Below are 12942 nucleotides of genomic sequence, written 5' to 3' on the forward strand. Positions count from 1 at the left end.
TAAGAAAACCAGCAATCGGGGGCGCCTAAAGCGACGAAGGTGAGGTTAAAAATATATTTTTTCTAGCTCTACGAATTCGTGAAAAGCAAGAGCAACGTAGACGAACAGATCAGGGAACTAGTGATTAGCACCAAGTCCGCCGTTGCAGCAGCCGAATGCTAATGACCTTACCGAAGAGACCTAAAACACCGAAAAGACACTGAAGACAACGGAGATAGCGAAAGGAGAAGCCTGCCGGACTCCGAAGTGTTACCGATATTCCCTTTCTGTGAAAAGAATAAGGGGTTTCCTGGGAGAGGAGGAGGAACCTAGAAGGTCGGCGAAAGACAGCGAAATAACCGACAAATGGAGATTGAATGGCGAACCGTAGAGGAGACGACGAAAAACAAATAAAAATAAAGGAAAAGAAAAGAAAAGAAGAAAGAAACCCTTCGGCCGCGCCCGGAGGGGTATGGAGGACTTGTTGGTTAAGTGGCAACAAGAGTGGAACAACACGGAGATAGGAAGATAGACCCGCCGACTCATCCCAAATGTGTTTGGTGCATAGGGAACATGGCGAGGTGAACTTACATTTGACGCAGTTTTTGTCCAGACACGGATACTTCCGGAAGTACTTGCATCGGTTCGGACATGCTTCGTCACCCCTTTGCCAGGAGTCTGTAAAGGTTCAAAAGACATGGAACACGTGGTCCTCGAATGCCCTAGGTTCGAAGAAGTTCGAAGGGGTATGCCTGGTGTGACAGTTGACAATATCGTCGAAGAGATGTGCTTCGACGAGGATATCTGGGATGCGGTCAACGGAGGTCAACAGAGTATATTAAACAAAAAAAGTGGCAAAGGGACCAACAAAGTTACGCAGTCGACTAGAAAGCCGCCGTGAAACCACAAATCGGGTTTCTGGGGAAATTCCACCGCTGGGGAACTCTGCGTCGATGCAGATTAGGTCTACCGCTGGGAACCGGTTGAGTAGTATGATGCATAGCACCGGGTTGGGTTGTCGGGACGCCAGCAAACCGGAGGTCAGGCTTCAGCAGTATCGCCGGACCGACCTCGACACCCTACCGGGTAGCTCGTGAGTAGGTTAGATCAACCGTGGGGACTTAGAACGAATAGATCGCGTCGGAAAGCTAGCAGAGGGTCGTAGCTACGCCAGTGAATCGAAGATACGCTCCATACGAAAACGCTGGACAGACCTTAGCACCTACTGGCTGACCCGGAGTAGGCTAGATCCAGGTCGGTACGAAGCGGGGAGGTAAACGGAAACGAACATCGGTATCGGGAGAAATCTACTGCCGGGGAATTCATAGTAGTTTAGATTCTGACTATATCGTAACAAAAAATGGGATCCAATTTGGCTCACGAAATAGACATCGCTACCGAGAGAAATTCCGCTGTCAGGGAACTCTTAGTCGGAGTAGGGTAGTTCACCGCCGGATAATTTCCGAGTAGATCTCGATAAATCTGGTAGCTAAATGGCTCTAGGAAGCTAGTATCAGGAGAAATTCCTCCATCGGTGAAATCTCAGTCGGATTAGGGTGAGTTCACTGCCGGGGACTATCCGGTCTCCTGATCTTGACAAATACGAGCATCAAAAATGACTTAGTTTTATGCTTGATTTCAATTTTATATGGCGTCAAATTTCGTAAATCGCCTAATTTTACTCCACATATAACTCTGAATGGCAGTAAGTGTAATTTTATGTCATTGCGCATGTAAAGTATATGTTTCATGTTAAATTAAGCGAAACACTGTTATATTTCCTTATTACGTGAATTACGGCTTGTTAAATTGTTTCATGCTTGAAATTAGGTTAACAAAAAAATCATATTTTTTGGTGTGTAGATGGCTCATAAACTGCTCACTGGCACGAAAACTAAATGGCGACGTAATAGATAGAGTAAGAGAAGAGTCGACAGTTATATCAAAGCTCAAAGGTCGGTCCATTTTATGGACCAAGTGAGACTCCGAGATAGTGGAGAAAAAATTAGGGCGACGAAAGCACAACGAGTCCCACCCCTTCATACCCCCACAGTGTTCCCGAAATCCCACGAGAAAAAAGTGTAAAATCACACATTTGGTCATCAATATTCACGATATTAAAGGTGGCATCTAATTATTTGGATTGCTGAAAATCAAAAATCTTTATCTTTTACTATGTTTTTCAAACTCCCCATTTGACTTCTATTCTTGTGTAAGTGTAATAACAGTTTAAAAGACCATTTTAAAATATTTGAAATAACTAGTTAGAGAATCATTACTAATTTTGAATATTAAATACGGTAGAATTTTGGCATAGTTAACGAATTCAAACTAGAATGGATTTTCACCTATGTTCACTCTAAGACTTATCTTAGGCCCAAAAATATTTGACGCGAGTTACAGGAAAGGAAAGTTAGCAGTTTTTGTTATTTGTTGCATATTGGTTTTTGTTTATAAAATTATGAGTGGCAGTAGCAACAAAACCATGATTTAAATTACATTTAAATTTTAAATTTAAATCCCATCTGTTTACGTTTGAAAAATCGTATAAAAACATCTATTCAGGGCTGGAAAATTTTATAGAAAAACACAGATATTTTGTTTACATTGAGAAGATACCATGCTTGCTCTGCAACTCTCTATGGTTCTATAGTGCAGATATAGTCTGTTTACACCATATTCCGAATAAATAACCAAATCCTCTTTATCACCTTACGAAACAGCTTTTGAACAATCATCAATTTTATTTTTTTTTCCAGGATGAAATTCAAGAACGTCCACAAATCACAACGCTTATTTCGTCCCTGGCAAACTACTCGAATACAATCCCTGCACCGACGGACCCAGATGCGAAGCCAGCGCCTGCCTCCGCCCGAATGGGTAAGTAGTGTCATCTCATATGAAACGCTGCAGTTCTGCAAGTGGTGGTATCTGGATAAACACTTAAAAAACAGTTTTAATAAACATCCCGGTGGCTGAATAGAAATAAAACTGGTCACGATCGCATCTGTCGAGTGGTTTCTGCCAGGTAGACAGATGGATTGAGTGAAGTTCTCCGTTTTCAATTATTCAGATACTAACGGGATAGGGCACAACTAATTAAATCTTCTCTCGCCATTTCGAAACGGGCAGTTAAATGAAATTACTGCAAAAATAACCATATAACATTTTATTAAACAGCTGCGCCAACTACTCACACAGGTTTTCTTCTTTCTTTTTTCTCTTCTGCTCTTTGGTAATCGGAAAAATCGGAAAATGGAACGTCCTGGGGTGAAATAACCAATCAATTGCGCAACTCACCAACCTCCTGATCGAATATAAAACGAAACCTCTATGCTACTGACTACCACCACCAACGCCATCAACACCACCACCACTGCAACCAACAGGCACACTCATTGGTGTCTATCTGCCGTGTATACAGAATATTTTCGGTGTTATTTTATTCATTCGTTTAACATGGGTAGTCGGTACGGCTGGAGCTATTTATGGGTTTTTAATTGTGTTATGTTGTTGTTGCGTGGTATGTTTACAACAATTTTTTTTACAATTTATCATCACCTTCAACCCCATTCTCATTCGTCCTCATAACCTCAGCTTTTTCGACTCATTTTCAATCGCATGCCCCAGCACACCACCTGTTCAAGCACATACTCGACTTTGCACATACATGTACTGCATAACTTTGTTGGCACAATTTCGGTAAATAAAACTAAGCATAAACAAATGAGTAAATGAGTAAGTGGAGCCAGCGAAACGGTGGAAGATCGATCGTACTTCCTGTTTTAGCTATTGCCATTGTTTCAGCGGTACCCTACATAGCTGTGTCATTAATTAACCGCGCAGTTAACTGTGTACACAGAGTTAACGAACCGCGGGCATAAATACTGCAGAACATTATTTGTACATAAATAAAAAATGGCACTTCTTGCGTCCTCCAGTTAGTCGGGGAGGGTTTTGTCGATGGGGAAATTCACCCCGATCGCAACCTCTGATTTGGTTTGCACGCAAAAAGGTACTTTAATCCGGTGCGATAAATTTTACCCCGCGATAAGGCTAGATGAAATGTTTGATTGAATTAAAAAATAGAGAAATTATTTTCATATTGTAATCAGAAGTCACACGACTCTCCTGAGAACGAGCTTATTTTACTCGCATTTTCATAAAACCGTTCAGTCAAAAGAAAAAGTACTATGCACACGTATCCTTAAGCAGTATTATCGTTAATTTCCCAGATGTCTACATACAGGTTAATACTGATCAAATGGGTCCCAAAGAACAAAAACTTGATATACACGGTTATTTGTGGTACTGGGCACAGTTGTGATCATTGACTGAGTAGATTTTTGCGGCTTAGCAGAAGATATCGATGACTAAACGTTGGTTTTTAATTGGAATTTTTTTTATTCATTTTGTTTATTTGATAGGCACAAATGCGTTAGCTTGGCGGTGCCAAATTCTATTGTTTTTACATTTTGGATATCTTAATACTAGGAGGTTACAATGTTGAAATATTTTTGCCTTTCTCATATGGAAAGGTTATGCAATCACTCCCCTCCCTTTAAAATCCCCTTAAATCACCCCTCCGACCACCACGCCATCCAGCGCTCATACCCCTCCCACTCAACCCCATCATCTTTAAACCACCACTATATCACAAAGCATACCAAATTTAACTGGGGAGTCGTTCGTTCATGGGACTTTCGCCCTCCTCACACACCCACCCCCGCATGACAAAATGAGTTAGCAAGCAGATAACATTGATCTAATGCTGATTAGCTCATCAAGTTCGTGGCTATAAAGCTATTGTGTATAACTGCAAAGTGTACTCAGAATGTCATGGACATTTCCACAATTATGTTATGCCTCCGATCCATAGTTTAGAGAAATGAGAAAGGCACAATTGCATCGCTAGGTGGATTAAAACAGTTTTTTTTATAAAAGAGAAAAAATTTACAGCTATCGACTAGCAATAATATTCTATATACAAGAGAGGAGGCAAAATATATATTTTTTTAATTTTAAAACAAGGAATTCAATAGTAATAGTTTTTTACGAAATATTTAACAGTTATCTTAAAACTAACAATATAGTTTGGTACACAAAAGGGGGAACAAATATTTATGAGAAATTTCACAGATGTTTTAAAACTAGGAATACAATTCTATTTACAAGAAATTTGATTGCAATTGATGAGTTTTTCTTACCAGTCTCTGCAGAGGGTTTTCCGTTGTGTTCCAGCTTTTTGTACAACCGGCATTTATTTTCCGGAGCAGGATAGGTGCACAGCGTTATCTGGTTGGATGATGCCTGTGATGGTCACATAGGAAGGAATAAAATTCTCACTTCACGAACTCCGTTGGAAATCCCTGGAATAAATCGTTATTTATTGTCATTTCTCCGTATTTCGACATTTGGTGTGTAATGACTGGGCTTCGACTGAGTCATCGTCCGTATATAAGGGGATCTTGATCCTAACGTTGGCGTGTTCGGCGAATTATTGCATGTCGGGCTTTTTGCCACATCTAACCTATTGAACGTTATCAAAACTGCATTGCGCACGTGGTGGAATTGTATTTTGGAGAGGTCCGATAGTTTAAGCGCAATATTCAAAGTGCAAAGTTTAAAGTCAATCACAATGGTCTACTCTCGCTCTATTATTTTGTGGTACATTCATTTACTACTTACTACACAAAGGGAGGCTATACTATTTGTATGGTGGGTAAGCGATAAAGTAGCAGGATTTTTTTAGCTTCTACTCTGGGTGAGATGAGAAGAGAGACTGAAATCAAAATTATTGTGATATTATTAGATCACATAATTTTACTTTCCATAGGATTTATGAAAATAATATGATATTGCCGCAGTAATATTAAACAAACCATTTAAACGTAATTTTCACATCAATAAACTTTTAGAATCTTTGAAAATAAAGGCATTACACATGGTGGTTGGAAGACTGGACGACTCTGTCGTAATGAAAGAAATTTCACTTGCCGATTTACTCGACATATCTCATAGTTCAATGCGGAATACTATTAGAAAACACAGGTTTAATATTTGCACAAAAAAATAAATAAACTCAATGTTTCTAAAGCGTAACCTAACTACCAGTCTTGGAAACACGACACTGACTATAAAACAACCAAGGGATGCCCTTAAGGCGGAGTGCTGTCGCCCTTACTTTGGTGATTAGTTATATAAATCATTACATGAAATGGGTTTGAAGTGATCTGATACATCTCCTGGTAATCCCAAGTAATTTATCGATCAACAGCAGCACCCGAACGTAGATCGCAGTAGAAAAGGGAAGGAATGTTAATCCGATAATTGCTTTTATTAGGGGTCGTTTATACTACTGCGCACACCACAAGCAGCGTTGCCAACATTTAAAAAAAAACTGGAACCTTTCTTGCAAAAAAACTGGAAAAACTGGATGCTCGAAAAACCGACTTTATCCTTGTAACGATTCAGTCAACGATTCAATGAACGTAATTTTTAGTAAACACGTATGTTCCATACCTCCTTTTACTAAATATTTCATTCAGTATATTTGATATTTGATATATGATTTGATTTGATATAAAAACTGGATAAAACTGGCTCAAATTTCAAAAAACTGGAAGATTTTTCCAATTGTCTGTTTGACTGGATGCTGTAAAAAAACTGGAAGAATCTAGTTTAAACTGGAAGGTTGGCATCGCTGTCCACAAGTATCACGGAAGAAGGGATATTGTTAGTAAGGATACAGATTTGAAATTGTGCTGGGGTTGGCGCACGGTTCAAGGTTCTTCAAAAACATTGAAAACATCTAGAGGATTTGTTAAAAGAAATTAAAATTGCACGGTATTTTTACACGGTTTTCGCAATTAGCACGCAATTAACTTGTTTTTTCGCAAAAAAATTCTATGTCCTTTTAAAGGCAAAAGACTTAGACTGCATGAAGTTTTGTTTTTTTGCGCGGATTTCGTATTTAACACGGTTTTAGCAAAAATATTCTAAGTCCCAAAAGACGATGTTTGATCAAGTTTTGCATGTCCATGTCTGAAGCCATTTGGAAAATCAAGATGGCGACTTCCGTTTCAGTGGAATTCTCTAAAACCCGATCAATATGGGCATTTTTGCAACATGCTTGACGCCAAATATCAATGTCTGTGAGGCCATTCGGAATAACAAGATGGCGACTTTCGGTCTAACGGAATTCTCTATAATCCAATAAGTATGAATATTTTCAGAGCGGGCCTAATGAACGCATGATAGAGACAATCAATTTGAAAATCAAGATGGCGATTTCCGGTTCAGTGGAATTCGCTAATGCGCCATTAATATGGGTATTTTTTGGAACGAAGACCTGATTGTATTATTTCCCCTGATTTTGTCAGTTTTTTGATTCGATTATGAGCCTCGAATATACGCTCGATGAGCTCTAGCGTACCAACCAGCTCATATTCGAATAAGTCCATTCATGAACACATTTTTCTTGTCTTATAAATGCAAATAACGTCAGACCTCTGGCAACTGAATATTTGTCCACAACACTCCACGTTGTCTGAGTTATACAGAGTATCGCTAAGTCTATAGTTGCCATTTTGTATTTCAAAATAGCCTCAGACATTGATCTCTATCATTCCGGACTAAGTGTGTTAAGTCAGGCCGGACTAAGTGACAAAATATTGATTTCGGGAAAAACGAGTTTAAAGTTTGAATCGCAGCATCCTTTACCTTATGATTGAAAATTATTTTTGCCATAATTCTTGTTTATTGTTACATATTTCAAATCTGGCAAAAGTCGAATGTAGCTGACGATATTCTTTATCCAGTGCAATCATTATCTAATTGTTTAATGTTTTGCGACTTAGTCCGGTCTGACTTAACACCGACCAATTGAGTTATAGAAAATTCCGTTAGATTGGAAGACGCCATCTTGGTATTCCAAATGGCCTCAGACATCCATATTTGGCGTTTACTCGTCAAACCCAATGTTCATAGTGATGGGTTTTAGAAAATTCCACTGAACCGGACGACGCCATCTTGATTCTCAAAATGGTTTCTAACATCGATATCTGGCATCTACTCGTCAAGTCCGTTCCAAAAATACCCATATTGATGTGGTTTTAGAGAATTCCGGTGAACCGGAAGTCGCCATCTTGATTTTTAAAATGGTCACAGACATCCATAGTTGGCGTCTACTAGTTAATACTGTTCCAAAAACAACCATATTGTTGAAATGCAGACCAAAAGAAATTCTCAAAATCCGACTTTTCCGCTTTTCTAAAACTCTTCTAAGGAACTAGAATAAAAGCAGAAACTTGTTCAAAAATCGTCTATTGCCTTCAAAAGGACATTTTTGGTTAAACTCCGAAATCCCCACTTTTCCTAAAATCGTCTAAGTCTTTTGATTGAATGTAACGCGGTTTTTTTGCACGGTTTTTTGCACGGTTTTTTTGCACGGTATTCTGAATTAACGCGGTTTTTTACACGGATTTCGAAATTACCGCGGATTTTTTTACACGGTTTTTTACACGGTACGTATCTCCCGTGTAAAAAAACCTTTGTATTAGAAATTTGATTGGTAGTATTTTTAAATTATTTTCACAGTGGACAAGTTATTTATATAACCTTTTCACTTTTCATTTTTTATTAACATGACATTAGAAATACCTTCAGATATTTTGAAGGAGCACAGTTTGTCCCGATATAGTTTAGTAGTTGTTGCACCCTAAAATAATTTTCAAGTTCTAGGGTATTTTGCGTAAAATAAAAGCTACAAAAGTTATAAGAAAAAAAACCGGTTTTTAGGAAACATCCTAAAACTTCCATTTGGATTTCTCATGCAATGAAAAGTATAAAAGATAGAGCTTGCATGTCTTCAGCAAATTTGTCTAAAATGTTTTGTTCTACAACTTCATCGAAGACAATCATGCTCTCTCTCTCAAACCGTTAAAAAGTTCAATTACAAATCTTGCTAAAATTAGAACCACTCTTGTTTCTGTTTAAACGAAAAGAAGAGCCTTGCAAAGCGCTACAACATTCCTAAACATATTGTAAAGTTTAGTTATTTAGTTTTAGCACTTCCTGCTAAATGTACATTCTGGACCACTGTGCAATGGTGGCTATCATGCGTTAGAGGTTTTAATATGAAACGGATTGGTATGATCATACTTATCATTTCCTAAGCAACTCTTTTTTTTTTTTATTCATTTCGTTTATTTGATAGGCACAAATGCGTTAGCTTGGCGGTGCCAAATGCTTTTGTTTTTACATTTTGGATATCTTAAAACTAGGAGGTTACAATGTTGAAATATTTTTTTACAAAGGAAAAGAAAGTTTACAGCTATCTTAAGACTAGAAATAAGATTCAATATACAAAAGAGGGCCAAAAGATTTTTTTATGAAAAAATTTAAAACAAGGGATTCACTTTGATATACAAGAGGGGGAGTAATAGTATTTTACGAAATATTTTACGGTTATCTTAGAACTAACAATATAGTTTAGTACACAAAAGGGGGAACAAATATTTATGAGAAATTTCACAGAAATCTTAAAACTAGGGATTCAATTCTATTTACAAGATGGAGGACAAGAGTTTCAATAAAGAGTAAAAATTATAGCTATCTTAAAACTAGGAATACAGAATATTAATTTGATTTTTTTTAACTAAAACTGATAAGCAACTCTTATTAGATAATCAGCAGTCAATTACCCTAATTGCGAAACAAAAACAAGGTTTTCTTTAAAAAAATGCTTTGTTATTGACCGCTGTAGTAGTATTTGCTAACCTAAGATGGCCTAACCCATTGAATACAATATAGTCAAGTTTTTTACGAATTTTTTTCATGCGGATTTTCCAATTGACGCGGTTTTTTTACGCGGTACGTATTCTAGTGATATAAACAATATAAGCTTATGGAAGAGATATGAAGATGCTAACTGTCGATGCTTATACTTAAATGATCCTCTTTCTAAACATAAAAGACCATGCTGCCAAATGTTGAGCTCAGCATGTTTACATCTAAATTAATACAAGGTTTTCCGATCATAATTAAAATCTGAACAATCACCCGGTATTAAACCATACATTTGCCTATCATCTTGAGTTTCATCTTAGAGTGGCAGTCATATTTTAATTTATTAACTAAAACGCGCCCAAGCAAAGTCATGCTCGCTTCGCGCACCCGTTTTCTTCACCATTAATTATCCTTCCTGTGCCAACCGCTTCGGCTCCGGGAGCGAGCTGCTTTGGCCTTTTGATTCCGGTATAATTGTTTCCCTTAGCGATCCATTCCGTCGGGTTTCCGCTCCAGGTTGGCTGCAGATAAACGGTTGATCGGATGTCGTCGCTGTGTTCGCTATCGGGCGAAATGTTAATTAGTTCTGATTGATAGCGTCCAATCAAGCAGGAACCAGCCAACCATTATTATGCAGATTTCAGAAAATGACATTTTTCCGCTGTCGGACTCAGTCAACCGAATAGCAGTGGCGAGGACGAGGCGAAGGTGTGTTCTTAAGGCGTGGACTTGGTAGCACCGGGATGGGGATATCCTTTATTGCTAGCGACATTGCTTTGAAGTGGTCCTTTGTTGATGTGATTAATTAATCAATTGATTATTCTCACCACGAGTGAGTTTGCTTATTGTTATGCGTGGAGTTCCTGGGCATGCGATGGATTTAGTGTACTTAGCATGCACGGTACCACCGATGACCGAGTTGGTCATTTGGCCGAATAATTAGAGATTTTGCTTATGGAAATTTGCAATCTGATATACCATTGAAAATTCAATGATAGCGTTCATTGAGTAGTTTACGTGGTGAATATTCCGGGAAATTCCAAAGTTTTATCGCTATACATATATCATTCCATTATCTCTGATGGTAAAGTAGACCTTCCGTTTAGTTCGACCTCCGCCTATGACCCAAACAACTTATCACCCTTGCGGGCAACGTTCCCATTAAGGGGGTCTGCAAATAAATCCCGTTGGCTCGATTTTAACGAAATGGTATGGTGTAATCAAAATACACACTTTGAAGGAAGCTATCGCCCGGAGCGAAAGGCTTTTGATAAACAATTTCATTCAACCCCAGTAGCAGCTGCAGCAGCCGCGCATCGTCACCCTCGATTTACTTATTGCTGCTACCGCAACCCGGCATGAGCTCCCATAAATACGGCCACTCTAACCCATCCGGTTTCGCAAAGGAAATTCTGCTGCTATATTTAGCTGGTGAAGCGTCGGATAATCGCTCCCGGTTCTTGTTTCAGCATCAGCACTTATCCTTCGTGACATCAGCACAGCAGCCAGCGCCGAGAGAACGCTGTGCAAGATATCTAGCGAGACAGTGAAACTGGCAAGGCGTACCCGGCGTAATGGTTAGAGGCTTTTGAAACCGTTCGTTTTCACCGCTACGATGGCTTTGGGGTTTAACGACCTACTTTTATTCGTGCTACGTCGATTTCGCCGAAACCATTGCTGCCTGGTCTGGCTGATGTGGGAACGGATTTAATCAAATTCGAAACAAATGAGAGACATTTACTCGCGAATATTTCGTCGGTGTGACGGAAGCGGGAGGGGAGGGGGGTGCTCTATGTCAACAGTAGTTGTTGATTGCTACAAATATTGGAATCTAACTAAGTGTGGTGTAGTATGGTTTAATTATTCATGGAAATTTGTAAACAGCGTGAAATTGAATTTTGTAAAATATTGGAATTTGCGTTCGCCGCTAACGATATCTGGGTTTGTCACCCGTCGTACAAAGTAATATGCTAAAACTAATGATTGACCTCGTTATCACACCCAAATCAAATCGCTGGCGTTGACGCGAAAAATATATCAACAGAAAATCATATTACGTATCACAACGCATCGATGCGGAATACGAGTGGTAAACTCGAGAATTGCTATTTGGATAAATCCAATCTGCATCGATGAGCTACATTGGATTAGAGGCAGAATGTGTTATTCTGTTGTAATGATTTTCGTGACAAATTATACTCTAGAGCAGGTTTGTACAAATTCAGTACGGTTGTTTTAACTATCTTCCACTGACTGACAGTAATTTATAGAAAAAACACGTTCTATGCACTTACATGCAAATAACTTGTTTTACGGATTTAGGTAGATCAGTGGCGGATTCAGGGGAAGGAGTCCGAAACCTATTGATTGTACTTTTCTTCTAACAAACATTTTGAAAAAAATAATATAGAAAAATCACCATTGAGAATTTTACGTATACAGGAGATCCGTTTAAAAATGTCTAGACTTTTATAACTAACCACACTCCACACCATAAATCGTTGACACTGTGACAAATCTTGGAGAAATTTCTGGAATACATTTTACGGATTAATTATCTGTGCGTAGATTTCAAGGCAGCGTACGATTCAATGAAACGAAACGAACTGCTGTTGATGATGTGTGAACATAATTTTTCGACAACGCCAATTAAGCTGATTTTTATGACTCTGGATGGGTCAAATCCATGCGTTCAAATAGCCGGAAAAGCATCTGACTCGTTCATGAAGCTGGCGCTGAACGAATTGGAACATCGCGATTTATTTTCTAATATGTTGTTCCGGCACTTGCGCTAGTGTTCTGAGTGCACTTCACTTTGAAAATCCAGCGAAATCGTCTTTAAGCACTAGCGGCTGCTAATGCAGTGAGCCGCTCGAAGATACGATCTTTTGTGCAAATGAACAGAACTATCATTACGAAATCGCACATGCTTCTTAGCTTCGCGGATGGCATTGACTTCGTTGGAGTCGATTGCAGAGCAATGGAAGAGAAGGACATTTTAGACGGGAAGAAGCGAGAATCGGATTGGGCTAGAAACTCTAGGTGTAGATGCATAAACGAAGAGATGTACCAACAGTAAAAAATACGTAATGACTTCGATTCGCATACGGAAATATCCGTTTATAAATTCATGAAAAAAAGATCACGATTTCGTGAACTAAACGATTTACGAAA

At 38.7% G+C, this 12942-nt stretch overlaps 1 protein-coding gene across 9 annotated transcripts in view; it reads left to right on the forward strand.

The window, feature by feature from the left end:
- LOC131693203 (solute carrier family 12 member 4) overlaps nucleotides 1–12942 on the forward strand; it is a 666250-nt gene that overhangs the window by 491150 nt on the left and 162158 nt on the right. For all 9 annotated transcript variants that reach the window (XM_058980844.1, XM_058980846.1, XM_058980845.1 and 6 more), the window contains 2 exons: nucleotides 2739–2859; nucleotides 3369–3502. In XM_058980844.1, the coding sequence (XP_058836827.1) occupies nucleotides 2739–2859; nucleotides 3369–3502 (255 nt within the window). The remainder of the gene's footprint in view (nucleotides 1–2738; nucleotides 2860–3368; nucleotides 3503–12942) is intronic.

Source organism: Topomyia yanbarensis, chromosome 3, assembly GCF_030247195.1.
Source record: "Topomyia yanbarensis strain Yona2022 chromosome 3, ASM3024719v1, whole genome shotgun sequence".
NCBI lineage: Eukaryota > Metazoa > Arthropoda > Insecta > Diptera > Culicidae > Topomyia > Topomyia yanbarensis.